The following is a 26,550-nucleotide window of genomic DNA, read 5'->3' on the forward strand; positions in this document are numbered from 1 at the left end:
TGGAAAACTGACTTATAAGCTTGTTATATCCATTTCACCTTTGCTGTCTGTCAAACTTATTATGAACAAAAAGAATCGTGGAGCATAAACTACTTTACATTGAGATTAAATCTTCACTGGAAAGGGTGAGCACAAGCATTAGGTTTACTTGACCAAAACTTCATAATAATTCGAGATTTTTCTAGAAACTTTAAAAAATCTCTAAACTTAAAAGTAAACACTGAATTATGGTTGTACAGTGTAGCTTCTATTGATTCAATTTAGCAATTCTTATGATATAATAGTAATAGAATGAGAAAAGAGATAACAGCAATCATCAATTTGCAAGGAAGTATTTCATTACATGCATTCTATATTCAAACTCCATGTGAGTCACAAGAGCAATCATGAAAGAAAAATAAAACGTCGAAATAAATTTTATAACAGTCAATGAACGACCTTTTCAAAAAAAAAAATTAATCATACATTGAATTATTTTTACTCGGGATGAAAAATCTAATTGAAGAATTTACAGGTACGGAATTTAATCATTTCGCAAAAGTTGATATCAATATGTTTTTTCTTGTACATTTTACAAATAATGTTTCTTTACACGAATGTTTCCTATATCATTTCTTCTTACAATAGAGGAAAAATGATTGCTTTCAAGTCGAAACAAGCAAACCGCTTGGTTAATGCGTAAAATATACAGGGCTTGAAAATCACATCCACGCGCAGTTATTTTTCAGCCTCAAAAGATATGCACCAAAACAGAAATGCGTTTTGTTGCCCGAGAGTATTTGGTAAATCACAAGTATTTGGCATCATCTTTTTTGAATTATGCCTCTGCAATGAATTTACAACGATTACAGACAGCCATGAAATAGACAGGCAGAAATGAGAAGTTTACAGGTAGAAAACACAGAAGAAGCAGGTCAAGTGATGAAAAATAAAAGTTCTTCCATTTTGAGAAAATTCCAAGAATTCTGTATATACTCATGTTATAAGCAGAGTTTTTTTTGTTCGGGAAATCTTTCATATATCAGAGGGTCGAATTATACGTGGGTTAGTTTTTGAGGAAAAAAACATTCATCTTAAGTTTTATCACTCTCATAGTGAATTGCACTACTTCTGGCCCCATGGGTTTGACACGGTCCTCAAAAACAAAGCCATGTTTCAGCATCACGGAGGGCCCTCTGACCTAGCAATAAACTGAGACCCCTACGAGTTGGATACAATTTATGGTATTTGCCATGCAAGGTCAGCTAAGACCCTCCCTCATGTACCAAAAGGCCCACAGGCAGTGCCCAGGTGAGTCTTATATTAAAGGGGCTTTTTCAAAAAAAAAAAGTATCAATCTACACACCACAATAACTACAATAGTTTGTGGCTGCGAATGGTAGCCATCTCTTATATCTGGCCAGTAGACTGAACACTTTGTACAACTATGCTTTTTGCCCATGCTGTGGCCATTTGATAGGACAGAAAACATTTTAATGCTGCTATCTCACAATAATGTGGAGAGTGAGTAAATTTGAAGAAGAGCAATACTCTTGGAAGGCTGTGATCATTCGTCATTGTAACTTTTACATTAGAAATATAAATTTTTTTCTCGAAAATGCATCAATTTTTTAGGATCCGCTCATACACAGGTTTCAAATTTTCTGGTCGTTTTGTTGGTGGTCCTCAAGTTGGAGGGGGGGGGGGTAATCAGCTTACACATGAACGGGCTAATATATGAGTATATACCGTACTTGCTATAATTTCTCTCAAATACACTTCTTCTTCTGTGTGTTCGTTAAGATATTTCAAGCCCTGTAGTTGTAGATCAGTCAAAAAAAAAAACAACTTACACCTATATACACGTATATGCACATATACAACTTGCGCAGCAACAAATGCAAACTTTTTTTTTTTAAATCACATCATATTGCTTTTTTCCCCATCGTTAAATGCAAACACACAACACTTCACACATCAAACAACAACCAATCACACACTCACACACAGAAACATAAACATGTTTACAGTTTGTTGGTATTTTCTTTCAAAGAAAACACTATGTTCCAAAAAACTTATTTTGGATTCAAATCTACGGCCGCGACCTTCAATTTCGCAACCCGAAGTTCCTTCCTATATCCCCTCGAATTCAACAACTTCTTCATGATTAACAAGAGCTAAATTGATAAACTAGAAACGATAAAAAAAATGTGATAACGATTCTGTAAATCCTACAAACATTTATGATGTAATGTTTTGTATTTCCCCCATGGCGGAAACATTTCTTTTGATATGCCAGAAACGCTTTAGAATTTCCCTGCAGTAAAAAAAAATTGCTTCGCTTCCTTGATTCCCAGTTCAGCATTGTAAAAACTGTATAAATTTCTATGAAAATTAGAAATCTTTATAATTTTTACACCGTTAATATACCAGCAGAAATTATTTTCGATTGCGAAGAGAATGGTGTTTTACATAGCTACAAAAAAGGAATCAGGAACCACAGATCGTAATTTTTCCGAAATATATATTTTTTAGTTGTTCTTTCAATTAAATAATATTGACATATTCTTTGAAATTAAAAAAAACTAGGTTATAGGTTTCTGCGAGTTCTGTGAAGAAAGTGACATACTGGGATTTATACGTTCGAGAATCTCATCTGCAAACGAGGAATTTGACTTAGAATGGCTGCAGTAACGAGAGGACTTAGGCAACGACCTTTCTCTTCGAGAGAACGTCTCTACCGGAACGACGTCTGGAGGTGGGGGAAGCGGTGGAGCTGGGAGTGGAGAAGATTTACCGGCCACGGCCATCGGGTGGTCGTAAACACTCGAGGGCCGGAAGCAATTCCTTGGTGGCCTCGGTGGCTGATCTGCTGGACGGTTGAGTCTTGAACGCAAGGACGATGTTGCCATCGGTGAATCCGGATGCACGAAGGAAAACTCTGAGGTCGCGGATGTTGCCGAAGAACTTTTTGTGCGTCGTCCTCCCTCCGAATTGGATATCTCTGGTGAGGAGAGAATGTGTTGTGCATACAATGATCTCTGCGTTAGCGCTGGAGATACCTGCAGCGACCGTGGTGAGGGCTTATACAAATGCCCATTGTCAGAACGGCGACCGAGAGACACCAAGGAACTGTGAGACCCTGACGAACACTGTGGAGCAAGACGAGGACCAAAAGTGTGACGATTTAGCGGGTAATAATCACAGCTTGATGCACCATCACAGTCCGCATCACCATTTGATTCACCTTCAGTCAAGACTGCAATCAAAGAGTTCAAAAAAAAAAAGAATCTAGGATGAGACAATCACTTTGAAATGTAGGACATGTTCTCTAAGTGATACATAAATTAATTTTTTCAGGAAATTTATTACAACCATTTATATGTCTGATGTGTGTAAAAAAACTTACAAACTTGTTCAAAATCGTTTTGACTGATATAGTTAGGCCCACCCTCATCAGACTCGGGGCAAAAATAATCTCAGGCAGCATTAGCCCCAATTATGCATATTTTGTGAAGGAGGGGATTCGGCATTCAAAGAGATTCATGCATCACAACAGAGTATACAGTAAGGAAAAATATTCAATTAAAAAAACTAGACACAATTAAATGTAAATTTAAAAAAAAAAAATGGTTGAAAATTCAGAACTGAAAAACATTTTAAATTGGTAAGAGCCCCAAAGCAGAATATGCTGAAATATGTAATGTGCATCGCAGAACAATCTGGAAGAATTTTATGGAAAGTGTAGAAAACACTATTATGGAAATTTTTACCACAGAACATTTCCAGTCAACCGAGGTCTCATTGCAGAACAATGCAAAATATTCTGCTTTGGGGGATAAGGGAAATAATTTCACAACTAATGAAAACTAGGACCTAATAATCTGAGAACTAATGAAAGTCTAAAATAAATGAATTAAAAATGAGAAATAATTGAAATTGATACAATTTCAATTGTGCAATTGATACAATACAATTTCAATTGTACAATTGATACAATACAATTTCAATTGTACAATTGATACAATACAATTTTAATTGTACAATTGATACAATACAATTTCAATTGTACAATTGATACAATACAATTTCAATTGTACAATTGATACAATACAATTTCGAAATTGATAAAAATTCAGAATTGATGAAAGAAATAATTCTAGAATTGATAAAGGTTTTCAACAGCTGGCTGATGTGAAGATGAATTTTGGAAAAGAGAGAAAATTCAACTGCCTTCGTGACGAATCGAACTCACGTCCTCTCACTTGTCAGGTGAGCGCCGACTAGACTACAAAGGCAACAAATATCTCAATCTTTCCTTAGAACTTGTGTGCTCTGAACAAATATTCCAAAACTAATGAAAATTCAGAATTGATGAGGAAAACAAAAATCCAGAAATTATGAAAATTCCAAAATTAAAGCAGTTAAATCTCAGACACTTTGTTTACTACAAAAAAAAAAATGTTTTATGTATTGCATATGTGTATTTTTTCACTTCTATTACCTTAAGTACAAAACCTCTTAAACTGTGGAGCCCAGTGCAGTCATACTTTCCACATACCCCTTCTGAACACAGCCACATTGTGAACTGAATTTTTGCACTAAAAATCATCAGAAGTATATTTACTCAAGCTCAAACTAATTTATACAGCGTCCGTCAAAAAAAAAAAGAAAAGAAAAAAAAGCACCAAGAAAGAATCTTCATTTTGCTACGAAATCAAACAGGTAGTTTGTGTATAGATCTCTACATTCTTTATTTTATTTTTATCTTTATAAAAATACATGTAGATATGCAAATGATTAGTATTGAAGAAGAATTATGTAAATATTCCTGCTACCTAAGGGAAAGAACTTCAAAAGAACTCCCCTCCCCGCTCTTTAAAACAGCTTGTGTTTGCATATTGTACAAGTACAATATGGTCTCTGATGTGATGTGGGACCACATCATGTCAGTGATACCTTCTGGGAATTAACCATAGCATAGCCGCCAACTTTTGAAAATGAAAATTAGGGAGATTTTCGCTTGGACCCATATTCCATAGTAAAACCACTCCCTAATAAATACAAAAGGGATTTTTCCAAATAAAATAGGTATTTTCCACACATGGAAGTTAAACCCTTGGGAATAAAATCTCTATGCAGAAAACAAGTGAAATTGGAGGCCAAAACTTCAATGGTGATCTAAAAAAAAGAATATTGTGTTGAATCAGAAACGATGTGAACAAACATTCTGTATGAATAACCCCAAAATCATCGGGAGATGAAGGGAAAAAGCATCAATTTTTGAAGAACCCTGAATTTTTATGACACTTGCATGATGTTTTTTTTGATTTCACATGGGTGATGATGTCAGTCTTTTCACCATGACCGATGTTTATGTCCTTAACCAGTCAAGTGGCAATGACGAATATATGGGTCATAATGTTTCCAATCCTTGAGTGGTGATGACGAATATATGGGTCAAACTTTTTCCAATCCTTGAGCGGTGGTGATGAATATATGGGTCATGGAAGACCTGTTCCTTCCCCCTTAATCTATTATACCTTGACTGACACCTTCAACGCCTCCTAATCCTTTAAATGAATGAAGCGCTCGATTTAACAGTACAATGAATTGGTTATAGACCATCACAATAAATACCGTCTGTACAGGTAAGGTAAAGCACAATAAGGTGTGGCTTTTTTACTGGTATCTTGAAAGTAAGAATGCTAGATTGTTAGAATGGAATTAGGGAGGGATGGTACAGAGAAAGAAAGAGAGAAACTGTTTATCTTTCCAAGGAGGAAAACTGTTTTTTCCCCACTTATATTCACAACATGTGAAGCTGTACCTCAAAATTTTTCTGAAAAACATTGGTTTTTTTTTTATTTTAATTTTTCAGTGAAATCTTGATATAACGATATTCTCTGGACCATGAAAAATATCATTGTAGAAGGATTATTGCTATATCGAGAGGCAGCATTTGAATATTAGGCTATAGGCACTGCTAAATAAGATGAAAAAATATCGTTGTAGTAGGATTTATCGTTGTATCCAGTGTCATTGTAACGAGATTTCACTGTATATAAACACATAAATAAACGTATGCAATCCACTAATATCCAACAAAAAGTTTATTGACCGGAAGATGAAATTAAAATTAAATATGTTTCCAGAATTTTTTTTTTTTTTTTTAGAATTTATTCTAAGTTATATGTATATAGATTTAACTTGAGACTTGCATAATATTTCGTGCTATTTGTTAATACACAATGGCTGTATTTTTTTTTACATGTTTTAATTATATTTTACAAATTTTTTAAATACAGTGGAACCTCGCTACAACGATAAGTGATAAATCCTTCAACAATGATATTTTTTCAAGTTTTGTGCGGAAATATCACTACACTAATGTTAAATTGCTGCTTCTCGATATAACGATAACCAATAAACAACGATATTTCTTTCTTGGTCTGCATAAATAAATAAATATATATATACATATATACATACACAATAGCAGAGGGTTGCAACTAGGGGGGAGCAGGCGGGTCTCGTGCCCTGGGCACTGCACCAGAGGGGGTGCAAATTTCATTCTCAAACCTTACCTTCAACATTACAAGGGGGCGGCAAAATGTGCACTTGCCCTGGGTGACCAAACATCTAGTTGCGACCCTGCATAATAGTGGCGAACCCCGAAATTGGGCAGTTTGCCCAGCCAATGTTTTGAGCTTTGACCGGCTCCCATGTATAGATTCCTGTGATTTAGGGTCATCGCCACGTTAGCATATTGTGACCATTTATAATTATGGTTAACGACAGCAACTCTAACGATCAAAGGAATCGGTATATCGATATCTTAGAGATCGATATACCGATAAGAAAGCCCGTATCAGAAAGACTTTTTTTCTCTTTTGAAAGCAATAATGATCTATGTGAATTGCACCCTACCAAAGAAACTAAATTTTATAAAGAAATAGCTCGTACGCGGTATACGTCAAAACCAAGACTTAGTTTTTTTAAAACGTATGTGATGTGGCCTTTTTAAAACATTGTGCTGCATGTTTAATTTGTCTTCGAAAGCAAAATCTACTGTTTTATCCGACATCTTAATTTCTTTTATTAAGCAAGAATTTTTTCTTTTTTATGTGAAATTTGAAAGAAAAAAAAATCATAGATGTCGGTTTGTCAAAAATAATATTGAAATTAACATGTTTTCTGAGCAACGTCAAGGTATGAAACGATCCCCCCCAAATACAGAATGTTTCGTTGCCATATGAAAAGGGGAGAAGGGGATTTGGGGTTCAAGCTTTGGCAGAGATCATAGCGTTATTTTTCAGTAAAAACTTCACTCCCCCCTCCCCTTCAGAAGAAAAAATATTTGACTCCCCCCCTCCCCCATTCTTGAGAAAATTCTGAGAACACCTATGCTATATTTAGTATACTTTTGATACACATAGCTACTCGATATAAATAGTAGCTTTCGTAATACATACAATGCATGCAAGAAAGAATGGGATGATTGTGGTCCGGATTTGAGAATATAATTCCTTTTGTATAATTCTTTCATTCTCTTTAAATGAATAAAAAAAAGAGACCAAAAATTGTTTGGTGTTTATGCACTTACTAAAATAAAAGACATATTTTGCATGCTTATTTGGCAAAAATTATTTAAACGCAATACGTTTGACATTTACAATCATATCAAGAAAAATAATAATCGGCACATATTTATTCATACGGAATGTTATTACCGTATATACTCGTATATAATCTGACATCACCCCCCCCCCCTTTAGGACCACCAAAACCGCAATAAATTGAAAACCCGTGTATAAGCTGACCCCTAAAAATCCGTGCATTTTAGAGAGAAAAAAAAGTCATATTTTCATGCAAAATGAATAGCTTGCGGAAATTTACAATAGAAAATAATTCTAAATTTGTAATCTGTTTCGTAGTCTCCAGGCTCATGGTAATCCATCAGATCATCATTGGGGTGCGGCAACTTCGTTTTTATCCTCATCTGGGCCGTTTCATCACCATTGTCACTTTCAAAGAGGATATCATCTTCAGTTTCGTCTATCGCATTGCTGATGCAACACTTTTTGAAGGATCGGATGATAATTTCAGTCAATGATGTTTTCGATTTCTTTGCCTTGGCTTTGACATCATCGGTTCTGTGGGATTTGAACATATTCCATACCAATAATGGTAATGGAATACCAGTTTCTCGCACACTGCTACAAAATTACTACTGATTGCTGGGGTCGATATTTTCCCATCAAAAACTGACCCGAGTATAAGCCGACCCCTCCCCCCCCCCACTTGAGGAACGAATTTTTCCACAAAAGAACTCTGCTTATACACGAGTATATACGGTATATCATCAATTAAATTTTTAATCTTTATTAAAATACATTATTTTAATCTATTCATTTTAAGAATGTTCAGATTACTGAAAAATGCGTATCGCTCGTGCAAAATGTGTCATTCGCTTAATCGTATCATTTTCCAAGCTGGTACGGATATAACGAAATTCGCGTATATTGAATGCATTCGCTTTTTCTCTAACTTCATTATAAGCAGGTACAACTGTGTATGTGTGTATGTATGCAGGGTTTTTTTTTTCTAATGTGTTTATAGAATCCTATTATAACACATGTAATTTATGTGAAGCGTAAAAATTCAATTATATGTGACCAACTGAATGTTACATTACATTGAGATAAACCCTGAAAAGCAGTTGTTATCGTTAATTCAATTAAAACTTTGGCAAATATTCCATTTCTTTTGTTACCTTTTGTTTTTGTTTGGTCAGTATATCATCAAAGAAAGTAAATTTCATCAAAAGAAAAAAATTTTCCGTAAGATACATCGCGTTGCTGAACATGCCACCCAGCGAAACAAGGCTCAAATAGGCTTTTAAAACACATGTTTGCATTTATAACGTATCTTAAATTAGAATAGAAGTATCATAGAATCGTAGTATCTTAAATTATTAATTGGCATGTATTAAATACATCATAATATCGCTTCCTTCCATATACACATAAAATTGATATATTTTATAATCAGTTAGTTTTTTATGTGAAGTATAAATTTCGTGTTGTATAAATAGATTAAATAAAAACGAAGGTATTTCTCAATTCATTGCATATTTCAAATTTACTCATAAGATATAATATCGATGTTTATGTAATTAAAATCATCGACTACTGTTATTTTCAACTTTCTAGGAAATTCAAGGTACACCATATATGTATATTTTTTTGTCTTATCACACATAATGTGTGTTGCTTTCATAGATTTCCTATACTGTTTAAAACTGTGCAGCTTTTTACCTTGCAAAAAAGGTATTCAATTAAACTGAAAAGTATGCATTGGAAAAGTGCATCACACTGCTCGGATAAAATTTGCTAAGATACTTTAGTGATACCGAAAAATGATAAGTCGCATGCAACGTCAGCGAAAGAGCAACGAAAAAATTGCAAGGAAGTGCAATTATAAAGTATTGTAACGCAGTGAAACTCTACTTAGACTCAGAATGGGCTTAAATATTTTTTTAAATAAAAAAGAAAAGAAAAACTTTGTTGCGTAATCCCTAATACCCCGTTATAGTGTTGCTATGCATTTAGAGAATATAAACGCTTCTTTTCGCCAATAAATTAGTGAGAAAAGTACAATATATATACAGTGAAACATCGATATAATGATAGTCTACGGACTAAGAAAAAATATCGCTGTAGAGGGATTATCGCTATATCGAGAGGCAGCCGATTAATATTAGAGTATAGACATTTCCAAACAATACTTGAAAAATATCGTTGTATCAAGTGTCATTTTAGCGAGGTTCCACAGCAATAGGAAAAATGAACTTCTAAATATGTTCTGTGACCACGACAGGGAGAAAAAAAATAGCCAATACTGTAACAAAAGAACAGGTACTGAAGTTGAGTGTGTATTAGTAAAGAATAGGATCACTTAGGAATAGGTGTAGCCAACCTGTCACTTGGATGGAGCCCACCAACCGAGCCTTCTCTGTTGTCCTGCATGTTTGATGGGGGGGGGGGGGATAGCACTACTTGAGATAAAGAAGCTTCGCCACTTTACAAGTATTTTTCCGTATAACCTAACACCATTTTTCAAATAGAAATCGAAAAACCTTTCACCGCTCAACCAGTAAACACAACTTGTATAAAAAGAAAAAGTCTGCCTTTTTCTGGAACGTTTGATGAAAGAAAATTCATCGGAATAAGTATTTTCAAAATTGATTAAATATTTTTTTGCTCATCAGTATTCATGTTTTGTTATTGCATGTACGTAACTTCAACTAAAGAGGAAGTTTTGACCACATGCGTGCCACTATAATCTTCAATTATTATCCAGGACTATTGGCTGCTAAGCTGTTTCCCTGCATGATAAGACAAACAACTTTTCTTGTTACCATCAGAGGGTTTGTAAAACTTCCTTAAAAAGCAATTTCCCACTATTCCCCCATTTATGATGTGCAACGTCATTTCGAAACGGGAAGAAAACAGAGACAAAAGACTTTTTGCCCACAAGAAATTCCTTAGGGATTGTTTTCAGAAGCAGGGATTATTTTTAAATCAAGTAGGGAATTTTTAGAGACAATTAGGGATTTTTTGTGATTTTCATAAAAATTCGGAAGATTTAAGAACTTTTCAGAAGGTCGAGATGAAGCTAAAATTCGGGATTCTTGGCAGCTATGACATAGTCAGAGTAGTATGCAACAGCCTTTAGATGTATTCAAAGACCTTTCATGCAACCGATGGACTTTCAACGGCAATGAATTATTGGATTGAGACAAGCAGGGTGAAAATATGAGGTATTGACTATTTTGACCAAGATATAAGGAGATGCTGGGAGCAGTGGATGCGTTGAAGCACCCACATGCATCAAAGCTCTGGATGCCCTACGTCAGCCAAAACTGTAGAGAGGATTGCTTCAACTGATGGCAACCCTGGGCCACGTCAACAGTGACAGCACCCACCAACTAATCGCAAGTGTAGCCTTCATCCAGAAACCTTATCTCATACCAAACCACTTCTAGATAGTTAGCAGAAGGAAGTTTGTTCACACAATGTCTGCTTAATATGTTACGATTGACAGCCTCACACTATCATACTTGTTTGCAGCAGGGCTGGGAGTGACAAACCTGGTCAGTCATGGATTGGAACCATGAATCAAGCCGCTGTGGTGGTCGAGTGGTTATAGTGCCGGACTCGTGATGCGAGGATCCGGGTTCGAACCCCACAGTGGTGGTCGGCTGAAGTTGGTTTTCTGTGGTTCCCAACTTCAAGGCGCAAATGCGAGCCGATCTCCCCGTTAAAAAGTCTCGCCACAGAGAGCAACAGTCCTACAACGGTAAATCATTCAACCATAACACTTCACTCATAATTGGTAAAACTGGGGGCAGATGACAGCACTACACAGAAACAAACTATACGTCAGGTTGCACTACACGTACACGCACATTCCCGCATTTGCCGATTCGTTGGGGGGTTCCGCGGGAGGGGGGGTGCATGTGTGGTGTAGCAGTAGTAGGTAGGGGCTCGGGGATCCATGATGTTCTTAAGTCAGCCACCTCGTTGGGCAATTTGCCTGTTGTGGCGTTGTATTTGTATTTGTATTTAATGACTTCAGCGATAAATCATGATCCTTTTCAGCATCCAATGATGGCAATGTTAAAGCATATGCCACCCCAGTGTTCAGAGGACAAATCCTGCTTATTCTATACAAAGACATGATTCCAACTGCTGTGCCAGTCTAGGGAACCATCACTCATGGGAACTAGTTCTTTAGTCATTACACAAGAAACTGTAACAGCTCAATGATATGCTCAGGAAATTTTGCACCCATATGTTTCACTACTCATTGCAGAGCTTCTAGCAGGCATTTTATAGCATGACTATGCTTACCCAAATACAGTGAGTTTCTCAATAATGTTTGCATCAGGGTTGGTAAAAAAAAATGGGTTTTTTTTTAAAAAAACCCAAAAAACTGGGTTTCTTTGGTTTAAACCAGTTTTTTGATTTAAATAGCATTAACATTAAAAACAATAAAATTTCTGAAAAATCATTCAAACTTCTAATAATTAACTAAAATAAAATGTTTATTAATGTAATTAACACTATTCCCATGCTAATTAATCAATAAATATTTCTTACATTTTAACTCCAACTTTTGCAATTTAATTATTTTTTGCGTAACTCAATAGCTTACTTTATGTTTGAAAATTTTAAATGTTATTATTAACCATATAATGTAAAGATGTTTTCTTCAGTTACTTTCGGTATGTTTAATCAGAAAGCTATTTTGCAAAAACTATATTAAAAATTAGGTGAATATAATGTATTTAATGAAGCATAAATAATGCAGATTAATCAGCAATGATTTACAATATATAGGGTGATTATAACTAAAGTACTGATTTCACAACACTGTAAAAAAAGAACCATTGTCAGAATGACTTGAAAATTTACATGAATATTCCTGAAGCAATGGAATTTTATCTGGCAAAGGTGAAAAATACACTTAAAAATGTAAATTTAACTACACTGTACTCATCCAACACGTGGGAAATTTGCTCACAAAATGGGCAAGATAGCCAGTCAGGGCAAAATGGTAACTTAATTAGCATTGCACGATTTCATAGTTCATGGAAACATCACAAAAATGAAGTAATTGAATAAATAACTACAACTTACTCAAGAAATGTTATATATGTTATCCACCATGTTTTGGCTATGAAGTGAAAGCACAAAAACGCTTGTTCAACAGCAGATCAAGAGTATGCCATGGTCATGATGTGGATGCACTTGCAATTTTCATCTTTATTAAACCAAATGCACCCCCACGTTAATATTCCTGAGGAACTATAGGGGACGTGCTGGAGCTTGCAGTTCACCAAAGTTTGCAATCTGACCACTTTCATAACATTTTGAGGTATCCCCCACAGCTAGAAGTTGCAAGGGTTAAGGTTAGGTGAACTGGTTGCCGGCCAGGTGTCATGTCATCCTGTTATTGTCAAAATAGCAGCATCATTGTCAAATAGCAGCAGACAGCAGCTGCTTTGCTGGTATTACAATGTGCATCTTGATAAAAGTTGTTTTATCCACACACTGATGCTGTTGAAGTGCCGAAATGATGTGGTTGCACAAAATAGATTATACTGCTGGCCAAGTACAGCATCATCTACTTGCACTTTTTTCTTTTGCCAAATAAATTTCCATTGCTTCAAGAGTATCCGTGCAAATTTTCAAGTCATTCTGACCAGTACTTATTGCATAGTTTTGGAATCAAAACTTTACTTACAATTACCCTGTATATAGCCAATTATTTTTCATAAATCTGTTACTACTTGTTACTACTATACAGTAGAATCTTGATGAACTGGGCTTAACCATGAAAGTATAAAAAAAAATACTGAATATCAAGACTGGGTGATATACAGTATGAGATGAGCTTCTTCTTATGGGAAAGAAAATGAGAATGTCTGTGAGGTAATGTAACTACTAGTGTGTACATTGGTCTTTGTCCTTTAAGGACAGCAGGTGTCTTTATTGGATTATAAGACCACCTGTGTGTGCCCTTAGCATGATGGTGTCACTACTGTTGCTTCTTCTTTGTGAAGGAAAAAAAGCAAAGCAAAAAAAACCCTATGAGATAAGGGTTGCACCACTACATTTAGATATGATGCAACCCTTATCAATGAATTTGTTAAAGATAGAGCATCAGAATTTAACCAAAGGTTAGAAAATGTGGTAAGAATAAGACTGATGTGATTTTGACTTCTGTATATAACTTTGAATAATTAAGATACTTCATATGAAAAATATATATATATATGAGACTTTTTGGGAAAAAAACACTTATATCATCTAAAGATATACCATCTGAATGTACCCCAAGAATATAAAATGTGGTAAGAATGAAAAATTTTGGCTAGTAATGAACCAATGATATTTTTCAAGGAAAAAAATAATATTTAGGCCACTTTTATTTTTAAAAAAACCACTTGGTTAAAAACCAAGGTTTAAACCAAACAACCCTGGTTTGCATCAAGATGAAACTCTTTATTTCACAACTTACTCACCTGATTTATTGTTAATTGAACACATAAAGGAAAAATTGGGACAAAAACTTCAACATATTTGAAATTTTAAAGTCAATATTTTTTATCCCATGTTGAATCAAGATGACAGAACGTGGGCAACACATATTACACGTGTCTCTTCCTTTTCTGTGCACCCACAGAAATAATAAGAAACATGAAACATCACAGAAAGCTCACCTGACATTCGGCTAGCATATTCATTGATAGAAGGCATGAAATGTTTATCGACTAGAGATCTTGAAAAAGCTCCTGTGCTGCTGCATATTTCTATGTTTGAACCTGAATGTGCTAGTCCTTTAACGGGACTGTCAGACAGAGAGTGCTGAGAGTTCACCCTGTGCCTAAGAGAAAGATAATGAAATCAATTCAAAATTAAATCAAAAACTATTGCAAATGGAATCACGTTGACTAAAAGAAACAAAATAGGATAAATTCTGAAATTTTACAAAATTTGAAACAACAATATAAGGTCCCCATTATATCAAACATGTTGAGAGATACAAAAAAGTCATATACACGCCCTTTACAAGAAGTTAGAACACCCCAGAAATTTACGAAAGCAGTTCATGAAATGCTCAAGTTGGAAAGCTCAAATTAAGGGTACGATTGTAATTTGCATTTTCATCTTCGACAAGGTTCTTCTTGAACATATCATTGGCAAAACATTTGCATGAAGTAGATCAAATATGTCGTAAAATGCTGAATTACATTTTTTCTTTTTGTTTTAAAAAATTAGAACATTTGACTTAAAACAAATTATTGCATGAATATTTTCATGCAAATTTACATCAACTTGATCGAATAAGTGGTGTATGTCTTTATGTATTTGAATCTCTCAAATAGTTCAATTTTTGCACACATTACAGGAAGAAAAATGGGACATTTCTGTGAACACAAAATTATGCGTGTATTTGCTTGGACAATATAAAAAAACACGAGCTGATATCATACAAATACATTGTACTGTGGCGATCTTTGACCTTAGCCATGGATTTTAAACATCAAGACATTGAATTTATGAGTCTCTGGTCCAGATTTATCCCATCTTCGATATTGTAGAGCCGATAGCAGCCAGTTTGCAATTGATCAGCCTTTTTTTAGCTCCACTCTAAAATCCCTTGATAAGATCAGCATTAGGTACATGCGTCAGATATCACAAAATCATGGGTGTATCAATTATATTTGATGGATATTGCAATATCTTTGATATGGTCTGTGTTTTCCATTTTTAAACAAAGTCTTCAGCTGCTGGAACCAAAAATTAGAGACCAATGAATCAGAAAACTTCTCTGTATAGAGGTCTACATTAGTCTCTTTACCTTTTGATTTTAGAAGTTGAAGACTTGAATAGAGATGGAAATTTCATTTGTCATCAAGATTTTGCTGATGTGGATTTCAGCAGCAGTGATACAGCTTCTTAAACTACAATAGTGAAGGGGAAAAAAAGTTTGATATTTAAAAAGACAATCTACTTTATGTAAATTTTTCACCAGCGATATACTCAAAGAGAACCTCTAGACCAGGGGTTCATAACCTATGGGTCACGACCCAAACTTGGATTGCAGAGGCTCCTGAGATGGGACGTCATCCGAATCCGTTAACAACCAAGAACTCTGTGCTATGAATGCAGACTCAAATATGATTCATAGGGGCTTCGAGAAGGGTCGTACAAATTCACTTACAGAGGGATTCTTGAGCTATGGATCACAACCCAACCTTCATTCGCCAAGGCTTCTGAGATGGGTCATAAAAATCTACAAACAGCCAGGGGAGGAGCCCAATCTCGAGCTATGGGTCACTACCAGGATTTGCTTGCCAGGGGCTTTTGAGATGGGTCGAACAAATTCACTTACAGCCAGGGATTCTTGAGCTATGAGCCAAGCATGAAAGTTTTGGTGTAGGGGCTTGCAAGACGTCATACAAATCCACTAACAGCCAGGGGCTAATGAAATTATGGATCACAACCCAAACGTAATTCACAGGGGCTTCTGAGACATAAAAATCCACATACAGCCTTGTTATAAATGTACTTATTGCGCCACTTGCTTCACAAATTTTAAAAAACAAAGTTACATGGATCGCGAAGCTGATCTTACTGCTGATTTTGAGTCATAGATGAAAAAGGTTAAGAACCTGTCTTAGATGATAGAAATGAAAATTACAGCCACACTGTAAATTCGGGCTTGAACATTCATGAATTTTGCTCTTAAATTTCTGGTTCTTCCTAATTTGTACTTCATTTCTCCTTATAGTAATTTTTTTCCTATTCCCTTCTAAAACTAGAAGGAGCTATTAGTAACTAGAAATTCTTGAATAAAAAGCATCTAGAATTTATTGGCAAAATTTTTTTGTAACTGAATATGCACTAAGAAATTGAAAATATGTATTTTTAAAAACACATTAATGTTTTAAAATGCACATTTTCAAATCTGTTTTTTTTTGCATGGTTATTTGTTTTCATGCATATTTTTTCGGTTATAGAATATAATTTTGGAATTTTTAACAACTTTTTGGGGATTTTTTTAACGCACCACTTTTAAAGTGCATAATCTAGGCTGTAGTCATGATATACAGTCAAATCTTCATAAGTCAAATGTGCACCGGCTAACAAAAAACTTTGTTAGCTCAACTCATCAAAAGTTCTGATTTCAAAGAAGTGAAAAAGAAAGATTTATCGAAATAGCAGTGTTATTATCATATCAGTAAAACATGTCACAGTACTGGAGATGAAGAAATTTAAAAAGATAAGTTAATAAGATAATTTAATTATTTAATGAGAATATCTAGAAATAAACTACATGTACATATTGTATTATGGATACGGACACGCACATGATACTCGTATGAATAAAAAACAAACTATATAAATAAAGTGCATACAAGATTATTTTCTGTCAAAAAATGTGGTGACTTTTGACTGCTTATCTTTTCTTTCACGAGAAAGTCATTCACATTTTACAAGCAGACAAATGAATCTCTTCAATTCTATTGCGAAACACTCAATTCCATTGCAAAACACTAAATTCTATTACTAAATGCTGAATTCTATTGCTAAATCATTCTGTTGCTAAATGCTAAATTATTCTGTTGCTAAATGCTAAATTATTCTGTTGCTAAATGCTAAATTATTCTGTTGCTAAATGCTAAATTATTCTGTTGCTAAATGCTAAATTATTCTGTTGCTAAATGCTAAATTATTCTGTTGCTAAATGCTAAATTATTCTGTTGCTAAATGCTAAATTATTCTGTTGCTAAATGCTAAATTCTATTGCTAAATGCTAAATTATTCTGTTACTAAATGCTAAATTATTCTGTTGCTAAATGCTAAATTATTCTGTTGCTAAATGCTAAATTATTCTGTTACTAAATGCTAAATTATTCTGTTGCTAAATTCTATAGCTAAATGCTAAATTATTCTGTTGCTAAATGCTAAATTATTCTGTTGCTAAATGCTAAATTATTCTGTTGCTAAATTCTATAGCTAAATGCTAAATTATTCCGTTGCTAAATTCTACACCTAAATGCTAAATTATTCTGTTGCTAAATTCTATAGCTAAATGCTATATTCTATTGCTAAATGATGAATTGTATTGATAAATGCTATATTCTATTGCTAAATGATGAATTGTATTGATAAATGCTATATTCTATTGCTAAATGATGAAGTGTATTGCTAAATGCTATATTCTGTTGTTCATGCTATATGTTGGCATTAATTAAGATTTTTGCTAGAGCTTGACAAATCGAAAGAAAAAATTCAGGTGGTAACCAAATGTTTTGGGAGTAAAGCACTGCCCCAACTTTTACAGGACTTACTTACCCTGCCCAATTTCCATGTTCGTCAACAAGCGGAATGCAAACACACAAAACTTGTGGGTTTTCTTCAGACCTCAACGTAGTAATTGCATAAATAAAATTTCAGGCATCAATATAAGTTCCTCAAGTTGCCACATCATCTGGGGTTTTCCCTTTATTTCAATTGCAACAAAGTTTTGAGTTTCTGACATAAAATAGCATAGAAATAATTTGAAATTTTGCCTTACCGTCCAATGATGAGGCCTCTGTCAGGCATCTGAGGCATGAGCGTCTGGGATCGTCTAAGAGCTTCTCTTCTTCCCTTGCTCAAATTCACAGCATCCCGCAGAGCAAACATCCAATTGTCCAAGCCTTTTGATGACCATAATAGTAGTTGGTCTTCTTCTTGTGCAACACGTACAGCGATCACACCATCTTGTTTCTTGTCTATCCATTGCAAATCATCTACATCTGCCAAGTTTACCTTAAGAAGGAAGGAGAACATTAAAACAACATGGCCTAAAAATTCTTGGACCAAATGAAAGACTATGAAAAAAAACAACTCAAACAGCACCAATTAACAGCATAATCAACAAGTTTTCTTGCTCCTTATAGCAAGAGATAATCGGCAGCTGAAATATTAACCTTGTACAGGAATCCTCCCATTTCTGATATTCCGATTTTAGATGCCTTCTTGAAGCATGCCAAGTAATCACTCGTCAGAATGAAGAAACGTTCTTTCCAGCGACTGAAGAATCTGTCTCTCTGTTGCCATAACGTACCCTTCTTCAGAGTGACTGACTCTGGGCGAGATTCTTTCACTTGCTCAGCATCAGATGAGATCATGATGGAGTAGGATATGTCTTTGAAACCTGAAACGGCTGATCATTTAGCAAACTTTAAAAAAAGTAGTTCATTTTGCTTAAATTACTATGACCAGAAAAAAAAAGCTATGTGACCATAATGCATACCATGCATTCATTAGACCAGTGGTGGTGATGAAAGGTAGTTTTCAACCTTTCAGGCCCCACCCCCCTAAAAAATACACATGTGACTGGCATATCCCCGTCCAAATATTTTACGATAACTATTTTGTCGCTTTACTTGATTTTCATCATTACTTAAGGCCTATTTCGCACAAAATTGGACAAAAAACAAAAAAAAAAAGTTACAAAAAAATTCTTAGGGGCACTTCATCATTACCTGCTAATAAATGAAATATAGTCAGCAATTAATTTTGTGAAAAATTTATGGTGAAAAAAAAATTCATTTAAGCTTAGCCATGTTAAGAGATAGACAAAATGCTAAATTTGCCTTTTTCAACACTTAATTAACTTGATATTTATGTCTGACACACGCAATATGTTCCGTCTATTTCATTATCTCGTTTTCGACTTGGACAAGCACTGATACTGTGAATAATTTTACTGCCAATTGCCTTTTTTTTTTCTTTTTTTTGTATGCGTTTCTCGTTCCTTTTAACATCAATTTTATGGAAAAAATTCAATTTCTACTTTGTCTCTGTTTTGGTACAACATGAGTTGCATTCTCAAAGCAGTCTTTAGATGAAACATTACTGCAGTTTGGTGCTGTAGTTAAGAAATTTTGATTTTTAAAAATTTTTTCCTCCCTTAACTTACGATCAAACCGTCCTCCCGGTTACCTAATGCCAGAAGGGCAATTTTTACATGGTTTTGCAACACTGATCTAAAACTAAGCATATTGAGAACATGTGCTATTCAGAAATAGATGAACTGAACATATGGTAAAGTGAAAATAATTTTCAATTAAATATTTCTCACAAAAAAGTAGCAGGGAGAAAGACACTTTTCTTTTCCTGAATAAACCTAATTTGTGAATTAATTTACAATTCTAATTGATTTAACCCTTTAAATTGCGTAACCCCACGCATTCTTCATCTTGCCACCCCATTGAGAAAAAATGCATCTGCACTATCTTAATTTCAGTACCTTTCAATCTTTTTTTTATTTTTATAATGTGATTAACACGTATTCCCAAGACATCTACGTTGTTTACATGTGTTTGACAAATTTATGATGTTATTCCACTTTTCTCTACTCTATATAATTGATCGAAGTTTCCGTTACGGTCAAGATGACCCCACTACACCACTTGCATAAGTCTTTTTTGTCTGACAGCTGGAGTATTCGGATCAAAATGGTGCATTGGAAGAGAGCCAGGTTTTTCAATAACGATTTCAAATTAATAGTGAAACATCAAATATCCGAGATGAGGATAATATTGTTAGTGAATTGTTCGTAAGATCTGTGTGAAACATGTTATGGTGTTGTTTGCAAGTACTGTGTTTCCAACTTAAAATAAGACTAATTTTGGTGCTTGTGAAAAAAATATAGTAAATTTTATTTTCTGAGTATATTTTGATCATATCTGTTCATTTTTTAAATCATGAAAATTGCGTTCAAAAAATTTAATGTATAATTTAAAAAAAAAAATTCAAGTCATGTATCCCTTCATTTCTTTCAATTGTGTGTCTCAGTAAATTATCCCCTTTGAGATAATAATTAAAGAAATTTGAAAAATTATTTAGCAACTTAACATTAATATGAATGAAATCATGTAAAAAAAACCATTGCTTTTATGAAAACTCTTTTTGTTGATCTTTAAATGCATTAATACTTGTTGGAACCAAAAATGGTGCCATAACACCAGTTGTGCACAGAATTTTCACAACACAAGTTAAGGGTTAAACAAGTTCTCTCCGTTTTCATTCCTCTCTCCTCATCATTGCGGATCTTTGTTGTAACCCTAGTTTCTCCCCCTCTTCATTTTTCCCATATCCTGATATTGATTTTTTTTTTGCCACATATGATATATCTTTCTACTATATACATATCAGAGTGAAAGAGAACAAGTAGGGCAATGGTGTGAAAAGAGGAATCTACTTTGTATCTACTCATATCAACTTATCTATTATACTGCTTTACTCTTTGTTTTTTTTCCCCTTCCTTTTCCCTTCTACTTTTTCTAACATGGGGTTAGGTTAGGACAAGGTTACCATATTTATTGCTGATTCATCAAATAGAGATCATCCAAATTTGTTGCTAATTGCTTGTAAGTGAAAGGGTTAAAAATCAAATTACCCCCAGAATATTAAGAATACCCAGTCTAGATCCTTGGCTTTCCCCTATATTCTTTGCACACCAGTGTTATCATTCATTATTGTGAGTTTGGTTAAGAAAAGTAGTGCTTGATTAAGAACATGCTTACAGAAAACTTTCTTGACAGAAATGGTTTTTATATTCATAATTATCTCAAACTCTTTTATCTGATCAAAAGAAAAAAATAGCAGATTACAAGTGAAGACAATTGCAGTTAAAAATATTGCACAATAAATTATATTATTGTTCAAAATATGTAGCGCAAGTTAAGATTCTCGTTTGTACACTAAAAGCAACCTACTCTGACAAATTAATAAAAATCGAACTCTAAAAGTAGAAGTTAAAATTTTTATTTTTTCAATTCTTGGCAAAAATTATTTTTGCAGGCATTTTCCCTCCATGCTTTTAACCGCGGTTTTTTTTCACTATGAAAAAAACTTGCGAACTCTGGTTGGGACTGGTAAGAATTGTAAGGGAGACTATATCAAGAGGATCTACTGTAGTTTTTTATATTTATCTGTTCATACAATGTTGTCTCTCAGTATTCGGAAGAATCAAAAATGGTTCTTTTGCAAAAAAAAAAGTTGGACAGATCATTCACTAAAAATTATCTGCAGATTGTTGTCCTTTTCTGTTTTTTTCCAAAGGTTTTTGAAGTGCTTGAGAAAATTCATACACAAATTATAAGTTATGACATGAATGTCGCTACTTCACTTGTTAATACAAGATATACGGAAGACTGGATGTTGTGAAGATATTTATTATTTGAGGTGTTAATTTTTTAAGGAAGGAAAAACTCATCTCTGCCTCCACCGGGAGTCGAACCTGGGTCCCTCGATTGCCGGACGAGTGCTCTGGCCACTAAGCTACGGAGGAGATAGAGATTTTCCTTCGCTAGAGCGTATATATGTGCCGAACGGTGAACCGATCAGCCAATAGCTCATGGACGACGAGCCACCAGATGGCTATATATATGACATGAATGTCGCTTCCTTCCTTAAAAAAATTAACATCTCAAATAATAAATATCTTCAAAACATCCAGTCTTCCGTATATCTTGTAAATTATAAGTTGTACCTCTGATAGGCAATAAACTTGAATATTTTTCAAACTTTCATATTGTAAAAAAAATTCTCAAAAATAATCAGCAATTGGGTATGATTTATACCGACTTTGACTAGGTCTTTGATTATGTTGATTTTGTAATTCTATAAGTGAAATTCAGAAAATCAATCAGTTTTGTGAACCCTTGTTTAGATGGCTTCATACTTATTTACTTGGGAGATCATCATGTATTACAAGATGTGTGTGCTTTCTAATGGGTTTTGTTGTAGAACTGCTTCTAGGTGTACCACAGGGTACTCTTGTACCTTTGTTTCTCCATAAATATTTTGGTTGATAGTTTGGAAGAGTGTATCTGCTCTTTGATGATTCAAAATAATAATAACGGCCATGGTTTACTTGCAAGGATAACCCACCAAAAATTCTTAGGCTTCAAATATATTTTTGAAGAAAATTGGTGCGAAATCTTTTTATATTTTTGTCTACATTTCTAGAACTTGATAATGTTTTTATATGTCAATAAATGTGGAGGCATAAATGGACGGCTTTATATAAAAGGAACCAAGTACCATTAAATCAAAACTGAGAAAAACGACATGTAAAGGTTTTTCGATTCAGTTATCTCTTCAGTTTGGTAGTTGATTCAAGTGCACACAGGTGACATCACAGCCTATATGCCACTCGGTTCTATTCAGATAAAAAATCCCACCTCTTTCAAAAGTTCAGATGTCTGTATATCACTAAAATGTTAAAAATGGTGCTTGATTCCTTTTATATAAAAGATGTCCTAATCACAAGATATTCGTATTGCCTTTAGGCACAGAGATAAAGTTCTTACTGGAAGGGACATAGATCAAGACATTTGTTTCTTATTCAGAGGTAAATAAATCCTTATTCAAAGGGACATGGATCAAGATGTTATTAAGTAGAGGTGTCTCTTATTCAAAAGTAAATGAGCTCTTATTCGAAGAGATACAGATCAAGACATTTTAGCCCTTAAATAAAGGTTCTTTTATTCAGACAAAAATGAGTTCCTATTCAGAGACACTGATCAGGAAATTTGTCCCCTTAAGTAGAGATGTCTCTTATTCAGAGATGAAAAAGCTTCTTATTTGAAGGGACACTGATCAGGACATTTGTCCCTAAAATAGAGGTCTCTAATTCGTGTCCCTGAAGTAGAGATTTCTTATTCAGAAGAAAAGTTCTTATTTGTGTCCCTCTGAAGTAGAGATAAAGGGGTTCTTATTCGAAGGGACACTGATCAGAACATTAAATAGAGGTGTCTCATATTCAGAAGAAAATTAGTTCTAGTTCACAGAGACACAGATCAAAACATTTGTCCTTTAAATAGAAGTCTCTCTTATTCAGAGATAAAGGAGTTCTTATTCATGTCCCTGAAATAGAAATCTATTCAGAAATAAAAAACTGATCAGGACATTTTTCCCTTAAATAGAGGAGCTCTTATATTTGTGTCCCTGAAATAGAGGTGCCTCTTATTCAGAGACAAACGAGTTCTTATTTATGTCCATAAAGTAGAGATTTCTTATTCAGAGATAAAACACTTCTTGTTCAAAGGGACACTGATCAGGACACATTTGTCCCTTGAATAGAAATGTCTCTTATTCAGAGATAAAGTAGTTCTCATTAGGTCCCCTTAAGTACAGGTCTATTATTCGAAAGTAAAGGAGTTCTTATTCAAAGGGACAACTGGTATCAGGACATTTGTCTCTTTAAATAGAGTTCTTACATTTTTGTCTCTTTAAATAGAGTTCTTACATTTTTGTCCCTTAAATAGAGATGCCTCTTATTCTGAGGTAAATGAGTTCTAGTTCATAGGGACTCTGATAAGGACATTTGCCCCTTAAAGAGGTGTCTCTTATTTAGAGATAAAATTCTTATTCCTGTCCCTGAAGTAGAGGTATCTCTTATTCAGAGATAAAAAAGCTTCTCTTTCGAAAGAACGCTGATCAGGATATTTATCCCTAAAATAGAGAGTGTCTCTAATTCAGAAGAAAAGTTCTTATTTGTGAAACAAAGATCTCTTATTCAGAGATAAAGGAGTTCTTATTTGAAGGGACACTGATCAGAACATTAAATAGAGGTGTCTCATATTCAAAAGAAAATTAGTTCTAGTTCACAGAGACACTGATCAAAACATTTGTTCCTTAAATAGAAGTGTCAGAGATAAAGAAGTTCTTATTCATGTGTCTGAAACGGAGATCTCTTATTCAGAAATAAAAAACTGATCAGGACATTTTCCCCTTAAATAGAGGAGCTCATATTTGTGTCCCTGAAGTAGAGGTGTCTCTTATTCAGAGATAAAAGAGTTCTTTTATTTGTATCCCTTAAGCAGAGATCTCTTATTCAGAAATAAAAAACTGATCAGGGCATGTGCCCCTTAAATAGAAATGTCCCTTATTCAGAGATAAAGTAGTTCTCATTATGTCCCTTAAGTACAGGTCTATTATTCAAAGTAAAAGAGTTCTAGTTCATAGGGACACTGATCAGAACATTTGCCCCTTAACCAGTCAAGTGGTTACGATGGCGTTTGCCGTCGTTGCCATACGTAATGTTGGTGCCTACGACGGCATTTGCCGACGCGCAGACTTTTTTCGGTCTTTTTCACCAGTCAAGGTGTTAAGACAGCATTTGCCGTCGCTGATATACGTAATGGTGTTGCCTACGACGGCATTTGCCGACACACAGACTTTTCGGTCTTTTTCACATAGAAATGACGAAATAATTTGTCATACATGTGCTGCCATCTCTGTACAGCCATCCTTCTACTTTATTATCTCATCACTAGATGGAGTTGACAATTATATTTCAAGGTCTGAGATTATTATTACTATTATCTTTGTCATGCTTTGCAAAGCTGCATCCCCATCGTTTTTGTTTCAATTTCCAACTCCCTTGCAAAGATGCATCTGTTTTATTACTCATATATGTTTTAGCAAAGGTTCAACTACTATGGTTCCATCAACAGCATTTCTTTTAGTCACAGGACATTATGACCGCCCCCCCCCCACTTTTGGGGTGTCATTATGTCTCGACACATTCAAGCTATAAAAAAAATATTTTAATATTTCAAACTTCCAAGAAAAGGGAAAAAGCGCGCGCATCTGCAAAAAAAAAAAGTGGGCACTGTGGGTAACGCTCGGAGAAATTAATTAGACAGTTGACTGGTTAAAGAGAGTTCTCTTATTTAGAGACAAAAAAGCTTCTCTTTCGAAGCAACACTGATCAGGATATTTGTCCTTAAAATAGAGATGTCTTTTTTTCAGAAGAAAAGTTCTTATTCGTGTCCCTGTGAAGCAGAGATCCCTTATTCAGAGATAAAGTTCTTATTTGAAGGAACACCGATCAGGACATTAAATAAAGGTCTCTCTTATTCAGAGGTAAATTAGTTCTAGTTCACAGAGACACTGATCAAAACATTTGTCCCTTAAACAGAAGTGTCTCTTATTCAGAGATGAAGTTCTTATTCCAGGAAGAGGTGTCTCTTATCTAGAGGTAAATGAGTTCTTATTTATATAGGGACATGGACATTTGTTAATTGAATAGGGGTATTCCCTAAACGGAGGGTTGACTATTTGCAGCATTCTAGCTTCACCAATAGGAAGGAAACATTAATGTGTGCAATCAGATCTGTCACCAGGGAAGATCAAGATCTGACATGTCAGATTTTTTTTTTATTATTTTCGGAGTCTTATTAGAAATCAATCAACATCACGATATTTGTTAAAAGCATTATAAGCTTATCCTCCGATGTTTCCGGTCCGAAAACCCACATACAATGGCACTCAGCAATCACATAGGCAGTCAAAATTTTACCAATATACAAAACGTCACATACAATTTCGGAGATTGTATACTCACGATCAACTTAACACTGAATGATGATGTATACTCGAGCTCCCATTTTTATTTGTTTGTTTATTTCCAAACTCCGCAATAATCAAATAGGAGTTTTGATTATTGCGTGGATGACCCTGTTTATTTCGAGAGAAATTTTCTTTAAAGAGATAGCGTAATAATAAATAAAAGAAAATCCACACACACATATACACATACACACACACAATGAATGAAAACCGGAAATCCTCTCTTTTCTCTCTCGCTGGGGTTAGCGATGGACTTGCCTCGACTAGCGGGCCTCGCACCTGAACTGATCGATATGCTAAATTCGATGTTGGCCATATTCCGATGTGAGGTGTGAAGATATTGTGAGGAAAAGCTTCGTGCTGGTATCACTGCTGCCCTCTATGGATGAAAAACAAAACAATTAGCTGATGAATATTCCGTGAGCGGGGTTGTTTTATGCCACATTTGGCAATTGTTTTAACTTTTTTTTTTTTTTTTTTTCAGACCGAGCACAACTCAGGTCTATTGCCATAGGCAATTTACTACCTGTTGTGCCGGAAGTGTAAGTGTGTGTACCTAACAGTCTGAGTGTGT

General features: G+C 34.6%; 1 protein-coding gene across 2 annotated transcripts; it reads right to left on the minus strand.

Moving 5' to 3' along the window:
- Window positions 1-1,896: 1,896 nt before the first annotated feature.
- Window positions 1,897-26,211, minus strand: LOC149063381 (uncharacterized). 2 transcript variants are annotated; one of them, XM_089255863.1, is made up of 5 exons: window positions 25,972-26,211; window positions 18,536-18,762; window positions 18,139-18,374; window positions 14,273-14,436; window positions 1,897-3,238 (listed from the first exon to the last, which is right to left on the minus strand). In XM_089255863.1, exons 2-5 carry the CDS (start codon window positions 18,734-18,736, stop codon window positions 2,565-2,567), a joined length of 1,275 nt encoding a protein of 424 aa, XP_089111989.1. In that variant the 5' UTR covers window positions 18,737-18,762; window positions 25,972-26,211; the 3' UTR covers window positions 1,897-2,564. The 2 variants fall into 2 exon arrangements, with proteins under 2 accessions (XP_089111989.1, XP_089111990.1); XM_089255864.1 differs by having other exon boundaries at window positions 2,422-3,238; window positions 18,536-18,771; window positions 25,972-26,049.
- Between the last annotated feature and the right edge of the window lie 339 nt (window positions 26,212-26,550).

The sequence above is a fragment of the Pholcus phalangioides genome, unplaced genomic scaffold (assembly GCF_987345545.1).
Source record: "Pholcus phalangioides strain wild (caught in Gottingen) unplaced genomic scaffold, Ppha-v1.0 ptg000172l_1, whole genome shotgun sequence".
NCBI lineage: Eukaryota > Metazoa > Arthropoda > Arachnida > Araneae > Pholcidae > Pholcus > Pholcus phalangioides.

Bases quoted from the DNA above. Each gene is read 5' to 3' on its own strand.
- LOC149063381 (XM_089255863.1), bottom strand. From the start codon at position 18,736: ATGATCTCATCTGATGCTGAGCAAGTGAAAGAATCTCGCCCAGAGTCA. The intron at 18,375-18,535 runs GTTAATATTTCA...TTCCTTCTTAAG, and splicing joins TGGGAGGATTCCTGTACAAG to GTAAACTTGGCAGATGTAGA. The intron at 3,239-14,272 runs GTGAGCTTTCTG...CTTTGATTGCAG, and splicing joins ATATGCTAGCCGAATGTCAG to TCTTGACTGAAGGTGAATCA.